The following is a 20,220-nucleotide window of genomic DNA, read 5'->3' on the forward strand; positions in this document are numbered from 1 at the left end:
TAAACAATCATATATTAGTTAATTACTTAACATAATTATAGTTTATCTTAATTACAATTTGCGACCTACTAATTATGCGGCTCAACTTTTTGATTTTGTATAATTAGCACGTTTGTATAATTTGGAATTTGTATAACTTATGTATAATTCATAATTTGTATAACTGTTTACACTTTTGATGTTTGTATTTGTATAAATTTGTTATTTCGAGCTCATATAAAAATAATGGAATTATACAGATATACCCACAAATTATACAAATCGGCGAATTATACAAACGAGACAACTTAAATTATAACTATTACCCATAAATATCCGAACTATAGTTATGAAACATATTAAGTTTATTATAGTGACCATTCATGAAAGTTCCTCATTTTTTCCTCTTTAGGCCTGTGAAATTACCTCAATATATTTGGGCCTATGCATTGTTTTTCATCACTATTAGGCCCAAGACCCGCACAAAAACCTCAATTCTTAAACCCTAATATTTGCAGTGGCTGTTTCTTCTTCCTTTCTTCGCCATTTTTTTCTCTTGTATTCGTGAGTTAATGCATAGTTCTTTTCTTCATAAAATGAATATGAGGAATTCATATTGCTGATCGTGTAATTGATTTTCGTTGTTCTCAGGTAATCATGATGAAATTCAAAACCCCACAAAAAGGAAGAATCAGGAGGGAGCTTGAAAAGCGTGCTCCGAAATTGGTGAGTTTGCTCGGCTGAATATTGGGTTTTTTTGTTCCATTATTGAGCTAATTTCGATTTTTTACTGGCATTACTATAGTTTGGATTCCCCAAGAAAAAGAAAAATATGGTTATAATTTGTAGGATTCATCCTCGGCTAATAGTTGGCTTAATTGTATTGCATGTAACTGTAAAGACTCTATCTTTGAGTAGTGTATTTGGACTTTATCAATAGTTAGTTATTTTCTCGCTAGGTGGTGACCTTTTTTTGTCTGTGTGGGAGGTGGTGTGGGAGGTGGCGGGGTTTGAAAGATGGGGTTTTGACTGTGATGACAACTATTTTTGGCAGGTTGAAACTGGGAAGAAGACTTTGATACTACATGGTACGAAAACAAGCCAAGTATTGAATGATGTGATGACCGAAATTTATCACTTGAAGAGGGATAATTCCGTCAAATATACCCGGAAGAATGATAACATTAGACCATTTGAGAGCGGGGGCGAGACTTCTCTCGAGTTTTTCTCCCTTAAGACAGATTGCAGTCTTTTTGTGGTAAGTGGGTAGAGGCCCTTTTCTTTTGAAGTTCTCTTTTTTTTTCGGTTCATGGTTACAAAGGTGTTATTTTTATAGCTTGTTTCCATGTTAATCAGGATTTATTTTGCGACTCCCTGACTATAATGACTTGTTTCATATTAATATGATCTTCTTTTTGTGGCTCTCGGACTAGTATGATGTTCTTTGTTTGGTTTGTTCTGAAGCTAGACATATCTGATCTTCTCCAACTATCCAGCTAGCAAAACAGTCGGAACTTGTGTCAAAAGATGGTACATGTGTAAATCAATTACAGGAATAAGAAATTAGGTGCAATATTCAGCCATTTGTTACGTCTTCCTGAAAGTCTCAAGGGTGCTCACTTTGACATGGAAGTGCATTATATTCTTTATTAGGTTAAGCCGTAGTCTTTAACCATCACTTGCTTATGGTTTCCATTTGACGTGAAGTCTCAGGTTCTACATTGCACAGTTCCAAGTCCTATTGCCCTTGTTAAAGCACCAATTAGTATTATTAATAGTAGATTTCAACTATTTATGCAGATAAGTACACCTACTGTTACTTTAGATACTCAAGAATGAGATTGAGTCTTTTTGGACTCTAGCTACTGTGTTGAATACCTTGGTTTCAGCAATAGACTATCTTCGTATAAACTGTTGAAAAACATATCCCTTTATCAGGAACATTTTTTTTAAATAGTTCCTCAAGAGCTCCCACCTTTTTGCTCCGTTGTTGACTCGAACCCAAAACCTTTGGGTTGGAGGTGGAGGGTGCTTACCATCTGAGCAACTCCTCTTGTCATCATGATTATCTTCTTTGATTTTATCTTCGGGACATTCCTACCTTTTGTTTTCTGTACCCACTTACAGTCTCTGGTTGTGTTTCAGTATGGTTCTCACTCCAAGAAGCGCCCTAACAATCTTGTTCTTGGACGAACCTATGATCACCACATTTACGATCTTGTAGAGGTAGGAGTGGAGGAGTTCAAAAGCATGAAGTCTTTCAAATATGATAAGAATTTGGCTCCTAAAATTGGGTCCAAACCCTTTTTTGCATTTATGGGAGAAGGATTTGAGAGTGTTGAAGAGTTGAAACATTTGAAAGAAGTTCTGCTCGATCTATTCCATGGCGAGGTTTGTTCCTTTTCTCAATAACTTCTCTGCTCTGCTTCATTGAATCCGAAAGAGTGACATCAATGTTTGTGGGTTCAATTTTGCAGGTGGTGACCAACTTGAACCTAGCTGGATTAGATCGTGTATATGTATGTGTAGCTGTGTCACCAAATAGAGTTTTCTTCACACATTGTGCATTACGTCTTAAAAAATCTGGCACAGTTGTTCCAAGAATAGAATTAGTGGAGGTTGGGCCATCCATGGACTTGGTAACTCGGCGACATCGTCTCCCTGATGACAGTTTAAGGAAAGAAGCTATGAAGACTTCTCTTGAAAAAGCAAAGAAGAAGGTTTGATTGACTTAGTTACTTTCTCAAATCTTGTTCTTTTCTACGAACATGAGTTCTGAGATACTGATGTTACCTGCGGTCATTTTCAGGAGAAAAATGTTGTCAAAGATGCTATTCAAGGAAAACTCGGGAAGATTTACATTCCTGATCAGAAGGTAAGGAGACGCTACCTGGTTGAATATTGTATATATAATTATGTATCTGTTTACCAGTGACAAATTCTTCGTTTATGTAGGTTGGAAGTGTGCCACTGTCTCACAATGCCAAAGGAGTTAAAAGGGAGCGTAGAGAAGCTAAGTTGAAACATGGAACAACAGAGGAGCTGCCCGAGGAAAAGAAGCAGAAGCTGGATTCCGAGTGATTTTCATTTGACCCTTCTGCAGTGTAAGGCCTTAGAGGGTTCTCTCCTGCTGGATCAAATCAAATTTTGTTCTATCTGCCTTTGTATAAGATATAGGCACACAACGTGTTTGGCTCTAACCCTCACTAACCGGATGGTCACAGTAGGTCTCGAATCTACTACGTTCAAAGTAGTCTAATGCCAGGTGATTGTTGTCAAAAGATATCATCTGGGAGCTTTCTGACCTCAGAGCCATAGTTATCAATTATCATTGTTGTTTTGTTTTTTCTTATCTTTGAATGAAGTTCATTATATGAATTTTCCCATTTGGTATATTATGGAATGTATTTCTAGTTGTTTGGAAACATCAGTACTATTAAAAAAAAACTTAAATTAGTTATTTTTAGTTCATGAATAACTTGAGAAGGTCTCTTCTGTAGCTTTATAGTTCAACCAGCTGTAGTCTGAAATTTAGAAATACCTAAGTAGCTTTGCTTGTGCACTTCTGTTTCTTATTTTCAAGTTTTAAAAAACTATGGAACCCCAATTGTCCTGTCAAATTACTACATCAGAGCACAATTTAACGCCACTCTATAAGCACCTGTTTGGTAGGAAGGAAAATGTTTTTCATGAAAAATACTGTTCTGATGCACTTTTACTTATTTTCTTGTGTTAAGTATTTTTAAAGTATTTACATATCATTTAGATTTTAGACATATAGGTGGAGCAAGGGCGTGGGGTGGTGTGGTATCAGGGTAAATATGAAGTATATCGACAGACAATGACTCAATGAATGTGAAAGTCCATGTGTTGGGAATTATTTTCTACTTTCACTAGAGAAGTTATTTTTCTCATTTTTCGTCATTCTTTGCTCAACTAAGAAGGAACTCTCTTTACCAAACTGTGTTCTCTCTTTTTATTCATTCAAGGGAAAAGCAACAAATCATATGAAACAAACGTTCTCTATGACCCAAATTTCCATTATAATGCTTTACATACAGTTATACAAGAATCCTGGGCAGAAATTACAAAAAATTGAAACTGAACAAAATCAGTTGCTCAAACAATGGTTCAAAGAGGAAATGGACACGCCCAGTGCGAAGGATCTTCTGTGAGGCAGTGGCCACTGCTTGAGCTTGCGAAGAAAACTTGGTTTTCTCCAAAGCCAATCTGAATTAATATGCACAGGTACATCATGCAAGCCTGGAAAACATACAATGTATCCATCAGACTTCACCGCCATATACAGGGGAAGAAACTTGCTTAAAAGTACTGTCACTGCAAGAAAGCAAAGAGCTGCACCCATTTTTATCGAAAATAAACTCTGATATCTAGGTTTGTTAGGCTGGGCATCTCACAGAATACTAGCTGCATGTCAGTCTAAAGTAATGCCTTCTCAATCCACAAACAGTTCAGATGCTCCAGGCTCCAGCAATTCCCAAAGGATCCACCAAAACCCAAGAAAGTGTCATCGACAGAAGTTATTCCAAATATTCTACCAAATTATTCAACTACTGCTGGCACCAGTCACCTAGAGTTAACTTACCTAGAATTGAACTAAGATGTGACATACCAAGGGTAATAACTTTAAAATTCAGTATAATGAAGAAACAGTTTTGGAGATAGACAAACCTGACATAATCCAAATGTTCTTCCTCCCAGAAACATGGCTTGCAATGAATGCAGAATATGTGCAGAGAGCACACGTATTCATGAGAGCAACTGCATGTCTGTGTGACCTGGTGGAGGTAGAGGAGATTTAATATGAGGTCTCAGCATATCCATGATAGTGGAAAAGGAGGGGCGTTTCCACGGTTCACTGCAACATCATCAAAAGTAACTTTAAGATAACACATTAAAACAATCACAATGCTAAATGGTGCAAACTTGGGAACAAGTAAAAGAAACACACTTAGCCCAGCAAGCCTCAATAATAATCGCCACTTGAGGATTCAAGTCACTTGGAATATCAAGCCTCTTCCTGTTAAAGCCGACAGCTGCTATAACCTACAAAGTCAAATTCATTACAGCACATTTCCTGCCATTCACAATAATAAAAAAGAAAAGAAAAGAAAAGAAAAGAGAAGGGAATAGTTCAATAATCACGAGGCTTGACAGATGATCCTCTATTTGATCTTTCAAAAATCAAACTTGTAGCAGAAGCTAGAATGTACTATATATCAACGAGAAACAGTTTTAATAATCATGAGGCATTGATATTGTATTGTCTCATTTGGTCTTCCATGAATCAAACTTATTTCTACATGAACATAGGAGTCTCTAACCCAATTAAGAGAACTTCTCACAAAATTGGACACAACAGAAGTGTAAAAGCTAAGCTCAACAGTTAATCCAACTAGCTAATGTACCCTATATGGATCTTTTTTCTTCTATTATGTTTATTCTTACATAAGCTTGTATTGATCTTCTGAAACTACTTTTCTTCTTGTGCTTGTGCCCTCTTATCGCCTTCAACCTGCATATTGCTGCACCTATAGACTGGTGCACATGGAGGTCTACAAGAACATGAGGGAACTAACTTCTTATATTGATAATACTCTTTAAAAGCTTTTGATATTCATAATCCATTTGTTCTGTCTTTTTACTTTAACAGCTCTTTACACGCTTCTCTAATTGAGCTCCCAAGTCCTAAGCCTCTCTAAAATGTACCAAAGACTTCTCTTATTGCTTTCATAATGCAACTTGTCATTTACTTCCCACAATATCTACATCAGCTTCCAACTCCCATTTACCTTCCTTCTATGGCCTCTAGTCCCATGGGATCTCTTCGACCAAGGTTATCCTACTATCCATATCTTCCCAAATTTTTGTTTTAGTTCTCTTGCCTATTATTTGTAGTACATAGAAACCCATGATATTGAGTGCATACTTTTCCTACAATAGACTTAATGAGATAAATCATATCGCTGATTTTCTTTACTTCAACAATTCACTTTAAATCCTAATACTGCAATGAGTCCCACTTTCTTCCCAGTTTTATCCCACAATACCACATTTAACACATACTCCAGTGCTCATATAGCACATGTCTGGATAGGCAGGCATTACAAATATAGTAAGATGATTCATCATACTCGTACTACTTTTATGCTGGCCGTCAACCTCACCACCGCCACTTCTATAGTTCTCTTCTTAAATATTATCTTGACAAACTGTTTACATATATGTTGCACAAAATATGAACTATTAAAAGACTACACAAGAAGTAAAATAAAACCTACACACAAATAGAAAGTAGTACCCCTGGAACTCTTCCATTCAATGGCTCATGAATGCCTAGCTTTCTACATTAACTACATGAAGAAGAGAGTAGATGACGCAGAGCAAATTGAAAAGACTCTTCCTGGAATGGCTCATCCAGACTTGTGGTGCCCTAATCCCTGGCAGAACCATATGAGACCGACTCATTTTCACATCCCAAGAAATAGCTTTTGGTCCTTTGTTGATATATAAACTATTCACCTCTAGATTGCACTGTTTAAATCATCATTTTTACCTAATACTCTTAACATTAAAATACTTCAAACAAACAAATACAAACCTGTGGTGGGTTCAATTTATTCCATGGTTGTTGAAGAGTTGCCAGCTCCCACAAAATAACACCAAAGCTGTATACATCAGATTTCTCATTTGATGGTTCATCACGAATAACTTCAGGCGCCATCCATTCCGGCTGTCACAATAAGCACCAAATCATTTATTTCCCCAATTCAATCATCAAGAAACAAGTCAAAGATCAACAGAACATAAAGGCACCAGAGTCGAATTAAGAATTTACAGTTCCGGCAGCAGTCTTTGATGAAAGGAATGTATTCGCTTTGAAACGAGAAAGACCAAAATCACAGATCTGATGAAGACATTAGACAAGAGAAAACATTTAGTACCTTTTACTGAACAAAGAGAAAGAACAGCTTCATATATTATTTTCAATATTCTAGACAAACTCTAGAGTAAATTATTTGTTAACTTGCAATATTTCTCTCATCATTAAGGATCAATCACAAATAAAAGTAGAGGTAATATTAGACATAGTCACACTACACTATGGATGCTGCTAGCTGTAAAGGACAGAGCCTTCTTAAATCACGGACATCCCAAAACCCCTCCTCTTTCTCAAGCAAATTCTCAATCAGATCTCAAAGAACTTATTTTTTAAAAAAAATCTTTTTTTGGTTGGGTTTGAAAAGTCAAATTGAATGATCAAGAATTTATTAGTTTTCCCTCGATGGTCCAAGTTGATTAAAAGGAAGAGGACCACACACGCATTTCCAGAGTAAGAGGAGACACATCTACCCTAAATATTTCCTGTTAAAAAAGAAATTAATGCACCAAGAGGTTGAAAAAAGAGGAGAAGATATGTCATGGAAAAATATAAGAAGAAAATTTGAAAGACAATCTAAACCGGAAATAGAAACTTCCTTCTCATATTGACTCCTAAATTTCTTGAAACATGCTGGATAAATGGCAGTTGAAATAAGCACTTTATAGATGGCATATATCTAGAAGATCACAAAGAAAGATTATGGACCAGACTTCCTCCAAAATGTCAGATAATGTATAATGATTTTTCCCCTTTTCACAGAATTTTCAAGAAATATCCCCTCTTATCGGAAAATAACTCATTTCATGGAATGAAAAGTTAACTTTCATCAGAGAAACTGATAAATACTTGCTTTATGTTCTTCAGCAATTTTGATTAGGTTATAAAGATTCTGAAACCACAACTTTTATATGTTTCTCTTGACACTTGGAAAATGTCTGAGGAAGTTGGGTTTGAAGACGCCTCTCAAATGGAAAAAAAAAAATGTCCTATCCAGGATGATGCTTCCTTCAGATTTGACTACTCTGACAGCCAAGTCTGAGAATACATCAATCATGACAAAGAGGATTGAACCTTTATGCTTGCTAAAGTTCTTCCTCTCACCTTCACTGTATATTTTTTGTCTACTAGAAGATTTGGAGATTTTAAATCTCGGTGCACAATGGGAGGATTGCGTTTGTGAAGATAATTCATCCCATTTGCCTGCACGGTATCATATTAAGCGATCAGCCCCAATGAATAAGTAAAATGAGAAAGAAGAGAGGAGTAGGACACATTTATTATACCACATCGTAAGCCATACACAGCCGACGCCTTTCATCCAACACCTCTCTCGCACCAGGTTTATGAAGAAGTCTATATAAGCTACCTCTGAAATACATGATAACATGGCAACCAGTCAGCTAAATCAGGAAAAACAAAGTGCTTTCTCTAATAAGCTGAAGAGAGAAATAGGCTAAGACCTCGATAAATATTCTGTGACTATGGACAAATTTGGTGGCTGAATGACAGCACCCATAAAAAGTACAATATTTGGATGTCGCAACCGCTTCATAATTGCAACCTAGGACACCCAAAAAAATAACAGAATTAGAAGGATGTAGAAGGAATACAAATAACAAACTGACATCCGCAGATCCTCAATCTCCGTGCATTCTGGTCCCTTTCTAGTTCTTCCTGATTGCTAGTCGGAAGTTGGGGGAGAAAGCACAGACTTACCTCCCTCAAAAATTCCTTGAGTCGCTCTGCATGAAAATCTTGTTCCATGAGGATCTTCACGGCAACATCCTAAATGATACAAACTTCCATGAGATGCAATCAGGAAGGAATAAGACCAACGTAATATAGCAGGCTTCACATGGTTGTATCTCCACTAGACATAAAATAGACTACCCCTCCTCCCCAACATAAAAAAGTGAAAATCTGAAAGAGAAAAAAAAACAACAAAGCCAGTAAAAAGTATTTGAGAGGGAGCTTCAGAGCTAACTCGATTAAACTACAACAAAAATACGGTTTCCCCCCAAAGAAGTACAATAGAGATGAAAAAATTCACATTGCAAAAATGGATCTCTAAAGTAGAAGATACGTTGAGATATTTTTTCAGATAGAAGATTTCCAAAAACTGAGATCTAAATGGATAAGTATCTTACAGAGCCATGCCAATCACCACGGTGAACAGTACCAAAAGACCCTGAAAATAGACAAACTGTGTTAGCTTAATCAAGTAAGAATGTTATGGTACTATAGAATCCCAATATAATGTGTCCCCTCAAGGAATAAAAAATAACAGAACATAACTGACATTTAACCAAGCAACCACAGCTCACTATTCAAATGGCTAAAATCCAGGAGACAGATTACCTGCCCCAATTTTCTCCATTAGAACCAGATCATTCCATGGAATATTGAACTCTTCTACATCGAGATCAAGTTCTTCACTTGGTATAGCAGAAACAACATGACCTCCTCCAGCAAGAAACCTAGTATCTTTTACTGTATCTGGTCGTGTCATCGGTGATTGAGCATCTTCCCGTAATGGAGGAACATGCCTCACAAGAACCTGGTCCTTGTCCATGTTCACTGGGTTTAACATACTTCGAGGATTATACATTTTAGAAATTTGAGATTCTTTATCTCGTTCCTTTTTCCATGCATTTAATGGAGGCAGAGGTAACTGAGAAATTTCATCACAATTACTTGAACTAGAGACTGCATTGTTTCTGTCAATGCAACTTCTGTCTGATTGTCCTGCATCTCCATCAGCTGCAGCTCCTACATCAAATACTAATCATTATGAATCCCTGAAACAGGACTTGATGGATCTAGCATTCACTAAAAAAACTGAAGAGAAATCGTCCAAAACAAAATAGTACTAATATTTATTTGCACAAGTTAAAAAAAAAGATTTCATACTTTATTGTACTTACTTTCCTAGATAAAGGTCAAGGCACAAGGTAGATCACTAGTGTTATTAATTTGCCTTTGCATATTATAACTTTAGGTTGTCCCAGAAAAAAAGAAGGAAGATGCGAAGTATGTAAATATACATGTATATATACTGATGAATTTCCAAAGGTTGATCAAAATTCTCTAGAAACAAAACTCAACACTCAGTAGATAGGACTTGTGGAGGTGGGAAGCAAGGATAGATGGAGGTTTTCCAATTAAAATCATACTACCACAAGCTTTTAGTGAGGAAAGATGGGCTTCCTGCATGTATTATTTGGCTTCCTAGCACACCTAAAAAGTGTGCTTGGCTTGGTTGGCAGCAAGGGAGCAGTTCTGACCACTGGAAACTTGAGGAAAAAGAGGATCACATATGTTAGCTAGTGCTTTATGTGCAGATGTTCAAGAGAAAATGTGGACCACCGGTTATTGCATTCTCATGTGGATGCACGATTATGGGGTGTGAACTAGCTCGAGGTGTACCTTACAATATGTTAAAGATGAACATGGTACGTTAGAGTTCATAGATTCACTACAGGAATAGATGCTTAGTCTGGTGAGAGAACCTTCTTTTTGTTTTGTACAGAAGGGGTTCACACTTTGTACTTATCCAGGAACCAGCTTAGTACCAGGTTTCCAATTTTATTCTATAATATACACCACTTCACCTGTTCCAAAAAAAAAACTTGAAACTCTGGATCGTCAATGTACTCAATTGTGTTTTAAGACATTACAGTGTTGAACAAAGTTATAAGCAAGCTGAAAGTATTCTCCGTTCAAGTAAGACAAATAACCACACATACTGCCGAACTTTTCAGGAGATTCTAATAAGTTCGACGGATTATCAGATACCACACTTTTGACACAATATGAAATGGAACTTGGGAAAAGGGGGCATTTTGGTGGAATGCAGCATGCTAGACTGAAGCAATTCTAAATTCGTGTATGAACCTGAATATTTGTCAACATATCATGGCAAGGGCCAAGTAAGATGTTGGGAAAGGACAATTCAAAACAAACAAAATAAAATGCATTTTTTAAGCAGTTAAAGAGTTAGATAATCACCAGCTGAAGAATCATCAAACAGTAGATTAAGTGATTGACTATCCAAGAAATACTGTTTGGCCAATGACCTGAAATCAGTTGTAGGCTCAACTTGTCTGTATCTCGGAAAGCGCAAAGGTGAAGGGATTGAGATGGAAGATGGACCATTCAACAAGGAATCTGGTTCGCTTAAAACTCCAGGCTTACCGATCAAATCAACCAAGTACTCCCTGTATGGTCAAGAGTTACATGTCAATACTAGCACTCCTTCCTAATATGAGGCTAACCAGGTAGCACACAAATGTTTAGCATATTTTAAAACTATATATGTCTTATCATGTAAACTGAATCCAGCAGAAAAGCTCAACAGATGAAAATAACAGACATATCCAGTTACTAATCTATTTCCAACTTAAAGTAGCAGTCTGCTTTGGATATCTGATTCTACTTCCTTCTAGTACTTTGGTTCTTCTTATCTGCATTTGGGGCTGCATGGAAGAAGAGAAGGATTTCTTTGCATTGGAATTTGGATCATGATTTAAAATCTGAGTGATTAAGACCGTATGACAACTTTAGGTACATTCCCTATCTCATCAACAGTGGATCCGTTTTTTCAAGTTTCTTTTAAAAAATTCAATCTCTGCATATTAGTAAGAACTACCATTCCACTCAAATATCTTAATTCTAAATTTCTAAGAATGCTGCAGCAAGTACTAAGAGAAGCAAACTTCTGCTAGCGACTGAATCTTTAAAGATATATTTTATCACATCAGGAAGGTCACATTATTAGTTATTACAACGAGAAATTTTGCCAGTCATGTTCCGTATATATATTAAGCAGCTCTTTTGACAAATAAATCATATTTTGAATTTGTTTTTCTTCACCAGCTTTATGAAACCGAAGAAAAATTGGATGTTGCGCATAGCATGAATAAAATAACCATGTGAAAGAAGGCAGAAAGCATCTATACAAATTATAATGTTATCAGCAGACACATTATAGCAGTAGGAAAGTAAGGGTATCAGTTTTCCAAATAAAAGTAAGTGGCAGCATCAACTACCATTCGTTTAAGGACTCAACACACCATTCCCAAAACTATTCTATCTAGGAAAAAGGTATACAAAAGGTGAATTGAGTATCTTTCCCACTTTATATCCTAGTAAGATTTCTTTTCAAATGAACCAAAGATTATAATACACACCATATGTAATCTGAACTTTTACCTGTCATGTTCAAATCGAACTAGACATGAGGAAGCATCAGAGCTATTACAATATTTACATCCCTTGGCAATTCGACATGGTAAATCAATGATGTCAGCTAGCACCTGTAATGATTACATAGATGTTAATGATAAAACATCAACCTTGTACATGACAACCAAGCTAAGACACTATGGATTGCAAACAATATCACTCTAAGCGTAGAATAAATAAAAAATAAATACAATATCCATAAGGTTTCTATTTAGTGATAAATACACCATTAGTCTGATTTTATCCTTAAATCTTTCCTTTACAAATTAGATATACTGACTTATACCAGAACCAACTAAACAAGTACATACTTTAAAAAGCAAAGCACGATGCCTGCAAAGCCCAACAGACAGGCTACCAATGGGAAGCACGATAGTTCCAAAACGATCCTTCAGGTCATCACTGCACCCCTTTGACATGGAAACCAATTCCTCTTCTCCAGCAGGAGCTGCACCCCTTTATAGAGAGAATAAAGCTAATTACAAAAAGAAAAAGGAAAAAAGTGGGTCTGTTGGAGCTTCTAAGGAAAAGCTTTCAGTACTCACCCCATATGATCGCAAACCAGCTTGGCAAGCTGATCAACAGCTTCTTTTGTGGTGATGCAACTAGGGGATATGCTACGAATTCTATTCTGCAGTTCCTTCAAGCTGAGATCATTACACCGATCAATTAAAATCACTTCAACAGATGGTGCTTTTGAGGGATCAACTGCCCTCAATGATTCAATTGATGGAATACGGCCACTTTCTTGCACAACTGAGCAGAGAGCCCAAACATATGGATCCATCCCATAAATCCAATAAAATCCATCAGGGACTTTGTCAAAGTATGACATACATCCATTTATCTGGCATAAAATAAAGAGGCCAGAGCAATAAAATGACATTAGGAATGATGACCTGGAAAATCTAGAGACTGTCTCAACTCTCAATTGAGAATGAGAAGAGATCTGTAAGATTATTTAAAATCACAATAGAAAGGCAACATCTAGTCAATGGGTGAGTATGACTACATTCAAAAAAACATCAAGGTAGTATGAAGTAGCTCCTACCGCAGAACATGAAACTAACAGAAGAATATGTGATCAAACTTTTTTTTTATCATATCATTTTCTAGGGCCTTGCAGAAAAAAGGAAGGGGGTTGTCAATGCCGAGATCACATTTTGACTACGAGAAAGGCTTAAAACTTTTGAGGTAGTGTAAACAGCTCAGCCTCGTTGTATTTGGCAACAATGAAAGAAGAAATAGAAAAGTAGAAAGAAGAAAAGGGGTGATCGCGATTAGCACTTAGAAAAGTTTGACTCCCTACAGCCCTACCCAAGAGGCAAGAGCCCATCAGTTGTCCTTTCCCACTTCGCTCCTTTAGTGACTTGAACCCCCAACCTTAGAGTTGAAGGTGTGGATTACAACTAGGCCATCCTTCCCTTGTCACAAGCAATCAATTATTTTTCACCTCCATATCAAATTTTAGAGATTTAAGAGTCTTGACACATAGTATAAACATAAAGATGTTGTAAGTAGAATTATTAAGATCTCTTGAAATTGGGAAGGAAGTTAAAGAAATGAACAATAGGCCTAACTCCATCCCAAGAGCTTGTTTAAGCATTAAGAATTATATAAAACCATATAAAGAGAATACAGTCTATATTCTCAACCATCTGGAACTCTAAGACACGCACAACTCAATCCCCACTTTCAAACAATATGGAATTAACACACAACCACATAGCCAGAGTTGGACCTCTGGAGCGAGGACTACAGGTCCAACTTTGGGTTACTATACAGGTCCAACATTGGGTTACTCTACAACTGAGAATTTATGAAAGAGCAGGATTCCATGTGTTTGGCTAATTGATAGCCCCAGGACTATGGAACATGTGATTAATATTTCTATTCAGCGGACAAGGTAATTGCCAAGAAATTATTTTGAATCCATCGTTTGGGCTCGTAATAAATTAAAAGTTGCTCCTGCTACTCAGCCGAGAGCCTTAAGCATTAGAAAATAAGGTGAGGTTCACAAATATTTTAGATTTTTGTACAATTTGGTATACTTCTTGTATATTGATATTTTTTGTCCATTATTAATAAAAAATTATTACAACAACAACATACCCAGTGAAATCCCACAAGTGAGCTTTGGGAGGGTAGAGTAAATGCAGATCATACTCATATCTCATGGGGGCAGAGTTAAGGAGGACTCTCAACTAGAGTACAACAAATTGAAGTAGGAAAAGGAAAAGCAGTGAAGAACCATAACAACTAATAAGGAAACAGCAACAACAACAAAATAGTGCGATAACAAAAACACAATAAACAATAGATGATGCTAGTAATCAAAATCAAGACACTACAAGAATAATTAATGAACTTTTTTCATGATAAAAAGGGATGGATCCAGTTGTAACATGATGAATATACTTTGGGTCTAACTCACCCCAAAAGCTAGTTTATGATGTGAAAATTGTCCAAAACCATACAGAGAGACTTCAATATAAAATATTTGATCAACGTAGGACTCTAACAAAGGATCCACCAATCACAATATATAATAATTATGCATGTATTTGCATTTGAAAAGCACATTCCTTCCCCGCTTAATCACCTACTTTATGCATGGAGACGTTAATAGTCTAAACCAAATCCTAAACTGAGTTATATTGTTGTCCTGCATAGGTTGTCTGAGAACTTCTTAAAGAGTTTAAAAAGGTCCCGGATAATTCCACTTAATGTCAAAAGAATTTAGGTTGGATAATCAAATTTTTTGACAAATCAGAGCCAACATTTGAAATGCCCATCCTAACACCCATATGGCCATATTGTAATTCATGTGTGGGATGATATATAGTCATTTGTTGTTCTACGTGATTATAAGGGTGTTGACTATTTCACCTATTACCTTAAGTTTTTGGATTAGAAACTCAAAGCCTCCCACAATCCACCACTTAATAAGCTAAGACATTTGTAATCAGATGTGAATCCCCGATTGAACTTTATGAGTTCGAGTTCAAAACTATATGGATTGAGTAAGTTCAAAGTCTACTATTTGTATTTATTTAATGAATCTTTAAAGTATACACCAGTTAGAGCCAACTAGCTTCTACACTACATCTCCTTCACTGTTGGTAAAGCTGAAAATCATTACTAAACAATTACTCTTAATTCTGTCTTTTACCAATATGAAATGATCAAAGGATTCCTAGCAATAAATGTCATACCCACAATCGATGTGACATTGTTACCGCTGATGCAGTAGAATCTGAATCTCGGGATGCCAATACATCAGTCACAGGATCCAAGAAGTTTGGACTATCAGCACAGGTTGCTTCTGAAGAGAGCCTTATTGCCAAAGCTAACTGCAGCTGATAACTCTCTTCCGTCTGCTGCGCCCAGCTCCTTGCCACCGACGAGCCACAGCCCTCATTCTTATGCCCAAAGGAAGTCCCCACGTAGTTCTCCCCAGATAACGAGCTACCACCGAAGCTACCCTCGCTTGATTGCCTCTGCGACCCGATCGAACCCGGTACCAGAAATGATCCGACCCGGTTATGTGATTGCATCATGCGTTGATCAATCAAGTCCAAATCAAATACTTTACCTCTGTTCTTCTCAGCAGAACTAGACTCACCGTACGGCGCTACACCAGCTCCGGCAGAGAACTTCGGCGCCGGCGGCTGGAAAAAATTATCATTAGGAATTTGATTCAACAAAGTATAACTCGATCGTCTACCAGACATTTCCCTGTATAAAAACGTTCAGTTACCAACTGCCATTAGCAATTTTCAGCTCAAAATACACTTCTCTCTCTCTAAATTTTTCTCACAGTAAGAAAGAGGATGGAGAAAATGGATGTATTTGTAATATTCTGAGAAATTTTGAGGTGTAAAAAACTATTAAAGTAGAATTGTGGACTTTAACTTGAATTAATTATAGCAAGTGGGGGCTGTTTGGTCATGAGGCTGAAAGATGCATAGAATTTTGTGCGTAAATACGTGAAGCTTTCCGGCTTCACCTTTTACTTGTTTTTTCCTCTTCTGGTGAGCTGAACTTAACCCATGGCTTTAGCCTCTAACTTTGAATTAAGGACAAATGCATGTTCATACTATTTCCTCCGTTTCATTTTACGTGACGTCAATAATTAAAAAATATTATAATACATAAATATATCTTCTAATTTGAATTTACTTCATATTTATGTTCGAATATGAATAAATAGTCATTTAAACTTGTATAAAGTTTAAAAGGTAGACACATGAGTTCAACATTCCTATAATACATTTAGGACACCATGTACGACACAGATTGTCGTATGATATACTATGTAGGACGTATATATCTATTTATTTAATTTTATACAAATTTAAATGTATACATGTACACACTCAAATTAAAGGGCATCAGTGTGAGATAAGGCTAAATTAAACTAATATAGGGCATGTTATTATTATAGGAAAATGGTTTAAAAATACCTCTCAACTTTATTTATTGATTGACTTTACCCTTACCGTTAAAATAAAGTTATTCTTACTCTTAGTGTATCATTCCTACCCCTTCTTGGATGGAAATTTCCAAATTAACCAAAATTGTCTGGATTTCTTAAAAGATAATCCACCATCCTGCCTAGGGCTGTGTATCGACCGGTTTCGATTCGATTTTGAAGTTTATCAGGTTGGCTTATTGGTTATTGGTTTGTAGATATGCTAAACCGATATAGAACCATTAAGATATTGGCCTATCGATTATTAGTTTATCGATTTTTGCTCGTTATCGATTCGGTTATCGGTTTAACCGTTAAAATTTGACACAAAAGAAAAAACATTGAAAATCACTTAAAAACAAGGTGACAAACCAAATAAATCATGCACTTGAGTTCACAAGTTACATCTTGCTCAAAAGCAAACACTTTTACATTGTAGAATAATCAAGTGTTTGAGACGACCAAAAATAAAAGTAGAAAATTAAACTCTAAGTCGATGACTTTATACACGAAATGGTATAAATATAATTATTTAATTTACTATCGGTTATCGGTTAAACCTTTAAGAAAAAACTTTAAACCCTTAAGAACCGATAACCCGATAACAAAAAAATCAAAACCGTTATGAAAACCACTAAAGCAAGAACCCAATACTATAAATCAATAACTTTTTTATCAATTTCGATTCAATTTTGAACAATCCTAATCAACTATCTCCTATAAAGTTAAGAAAATAGATCATAATCGAGTACAAATAAGTTAGAGACATGTAAAATAAATAAAACGTGGTGGACTAACATATAATTGTACTAATAAGCTTAAGTTGGAGATTGATCATTGACTAAACATACTTTAATAGCTCAAAATTAAATATTCTCTAACACCATATGTTAACTAATTCTACAAAATAACTATACAAAAATTTGGACATTTGAAAGAGGAAATCACATAAGATTTTTAAATGTATTAATTTAGTACAAGATATTTTTTTTTCTAATGATACATCTCTCTCTCTTAAATTGTTCTTTTTACTTTTTAGAGATTTTTTTTTATCATATCAAAAGAAGAAGCAAAATATGACTCTACTTGCTCAACTTCAAAGTGAGCCACATAATCAAATTACAAAAGCTATATATATTAGTTTTATCTGGTATATTTTTTTTCTCAAATAAAATTAATTTACCCACCACATTTAATCAAACGTTACAAGTTGTAAATCAACTGTTAATAAATTTATTATAATGTGTATAGTTAACGAATTTGTTGAGACAGCCATCAAGATAGAATTTTTAATGATAACATAATTGTCAAACTTACTAATTTTATACAAATATACTCTCCATTCATTTTTATTTCGCATCTTACATTTTTCGAAAGTTAATTTGATTAATTTTTAAAATTATATTATATTATATTAATTTAATATTTTAAATAAAAAATATTAAAAATTATACGAAACATATTATAAATTGTAATTTTTTACATATCAATATGATAAAATAATATATCGTAAAATGTCCGTCAATATTTTAATAGTTTGACTTAAAAAACAAAATATGACATTTAAAAATTGACAAAGGTAGAGTGACTTTATTATACTGTCATATGCCCTTTAACTTTGCCTAAATTCATATTTATGTCCTCCAACTTTGAGTGTGCACAGGTAGACACTTAAACTTGTATACAATTGAACAAATAGACATACACGACCTATGTGACATTCTACACGACAATTTGTGTCTTACATGATGTCCTATGTGTATTATGTCACATACATTGGACTAATATGTCTACTTGTTCAACTTTATACAAGTTTAAGTGACTATTTATGCACACCCAAAGTTTGAGGGTATAAATATGCGATAAGGTCAAGTTAAAGGGCATATACATGCATTATGTCATAGTTAGACAGATGGACATTAAGCAAATACACCATAGAAATAAAATAATTACAAATATATACCATTTTACATTAATACCTCACTAAGTAAATAATTACACTATATACCCCCCCCCCATCTCCCCCAAATTAGTTTCGCATAACTAATACTATATCAATACCTTATATTGTTTGATATTCTTAACACTGATAATTTCACTTAACTGATATTAAATCATTGTATGTATATATATTTATATTTATATGTATATATATATATACACACATATAGTATTATTGATTAATGAGTAATTTCTGAATAAGAAACTTCAATGCTATCATAATAATATACATATACTCTTATATTTATTTTTATTGGACAAAATAAATACATTTAATTGTTGATGTAAAATAATTCATCATAATTATTTAGTATTCAAATTTTGATACAAAATCATAATATTCAAACATATTTTTAGATTTAGACGTCTTAATTTAAATATTTATACATGCATTTATATTCAAACATATATTAATTCTTTAGATATTAAGACATTTCTTACAAGTCTCGATCATCCAGATCTATTCAAACCAATGAAGTGGTTGTAATGTAAAGGAAAAAGCAAACTTATTTGGATGGTTGTTACTCGTTGTATTATATTATATTATATTATTAGTTTAAATATAATATACAATACAATACAATAAATTATGAATTAATACATGACAATCATCTGAACTAAGTGTTAATGCTTGAGATCTAAATGATCGAAAATTCAAACTTAATAAATAAGTGTACATAATAACTGAGTTCTAAATGATTACTATTCAAACCTTCATTATATGTGGACAAACGAGGTTTAAACGTAAGATCAACGAGTCGGATCCAAAATACTTACACAACCACACATTATATTCAAATCGTCATTGTGTGTAGACAAACGAGATTTAAACGTAAGATCAATAAGTCGGATCCAAAATATTTACACCACCACACATTACCATTCAATAGATTTATATTCAAACCTTCATTATGAATAGACAAATGAAGTTAAAACGTAAGATCAATGAGTCGGATCCAAAATATTTACAACACCACACATTACGATTTAGAAGATTTAGATTCGTTTTTCTCGAACTCGCTTTTAAGATTAAAATTTTTTAATTTTCACTTTTAGGGTAAAGAAAAAAGAAATCATCATAATTCTGATTATGACATGACAAAAGAAAGAAGAGAAGGATCTCGAAGCACTTTTTTGGTTGAAAATTAAGAGGTTTGATTATTCTTCTCTCTTATCTCATGTTATGTCTTTTGTATTTTCATGATTTATATGTCATAATTTAGGGTTCATATTTTTCTAAAGAAAATAATCAAAGATAATGTATCCTCAACCTTGCTTGCATGATAAAATAAAACTATGATATACAAATCTAATTTAACTTTTAAAAACTAGCTCACAAGAAAAGAATTTCTCAAACTCATATGAACAGATCATTATCAATCCTTTTTCTAAATAATATGAGACTTTTACTTACTTTAACACCTCCTTACACAACGTAATCAAATCCCAATTTTTTCTTTCACAAACATGTTCATGGCTTATCTAATCTAATTGATGTCTTTGAAATACTCAAGATTTGAACGAACATGAATGTTAACATGCATATAAAAGAACCCAATATTTGGGGATTGATGTGTTCTTTTTTGTTTAATTTTTTGTCATGTTTGCGTCCTAGAAC

The 20,220-nt window shown here is 34.7% G+C and overlaps 2 protein-coding genes across 5 annotated transcripts; one reads left to right on the forward strand and one right to left on the reverse strand.

Moving 5' to 3' along the window:
* Nucleotides 1–423: 423 nt before the first annotated feature.
* LOC107002323 (ribosome production factor 2 homolog) lies at nt 424–3,445 on the forward strand. Its single transcript, XM_015200296.2, has 7 exons — nt 424–543; nt 631–705; nt 1,034–1,237; nt 2,125–2,370; nt 2,457–2,699; nt 2,789–2,854; nt 2,935–3,445. The coding sequence occupies exons 1-7, from the start codon at nt 424–426 to the stop codon at nt 3,058–3,060; spliced, it is 1,080 nt and encodes a 359-aa protein (XP_015055782.2). The 3' UTR covers nt 3,061–3,445.
* A 486-nt stretch (nt 3,446–3,931) lies between these two features.
* On the reverse strand, nt 3,932–16,117 carry LOC107002322 (serine/threonine-protein kinase CTR1-like). Of its 4 annotated transcripts, none has more exons than XM_015200295.2 (17): nt 15,343–16,117; nt 12,673–12,974; nt 12,439–12,583; nt 12,095–12,198; nt 10,892–11,100; nt 9,242–9,643; nt 9,031–9,071; nt 8,600–8,668; nt 8,344–8,444; nt 8,167–8,251; nt 7,985–8,083; nt 6,839–6,907; nt 6,602–6,733; nt 4,952–5,046; nt 4,672–4,858; nt 4,342–4,585; nt 3,932–4,242 (listed from the first exon to the last, which is right to left on the reverse strand). In XM_015200295.2, the coding sequence occupies exons 1-15, from the start codon at nt 15,859–15,861 to the stop codon at nt 4,750–4,752; spliced, it is 2,481 nt and encodes an 826-aa protein (XP_015055781.1). In that variant the 5' UTR covers nt 15,862–16,117; the 3' UTR covers nt 3,932–4,242; nt 4,342–4,585; nt 4,672–4,749. The 4 variants fall into 4 exon arrangements, with proteins under 4 accessions (XP_015055781.1, XP_015055778.1, XP_015055777.1 ...); XM_015200292.2 differs by having other exon boundaries at nt 4,398–4,585; nt 9,242–9,652; nt 15,343–16,114; XM_015200291.2 differs by having other exon boundaries at nt 9,242–9,652; nt 15,343–16,114.
* Between the last annotated feature and the right edge of the window lie 4,103 nt (nt 16,118–20,220).

This window comes from Solanum pennellii, chromosome 10, assembly GCF_001406875.1.
Source record: "Solanum pennellii chromosome 10, SPENNV200".
Classification (NCBI taxonomy): domain Eukaryota; kingdom Viridiplantae; phylum Streptophyta; class Magnoliopsida; order Solanales; family Solanaceae; genus Solanum; species Solanum pennellii.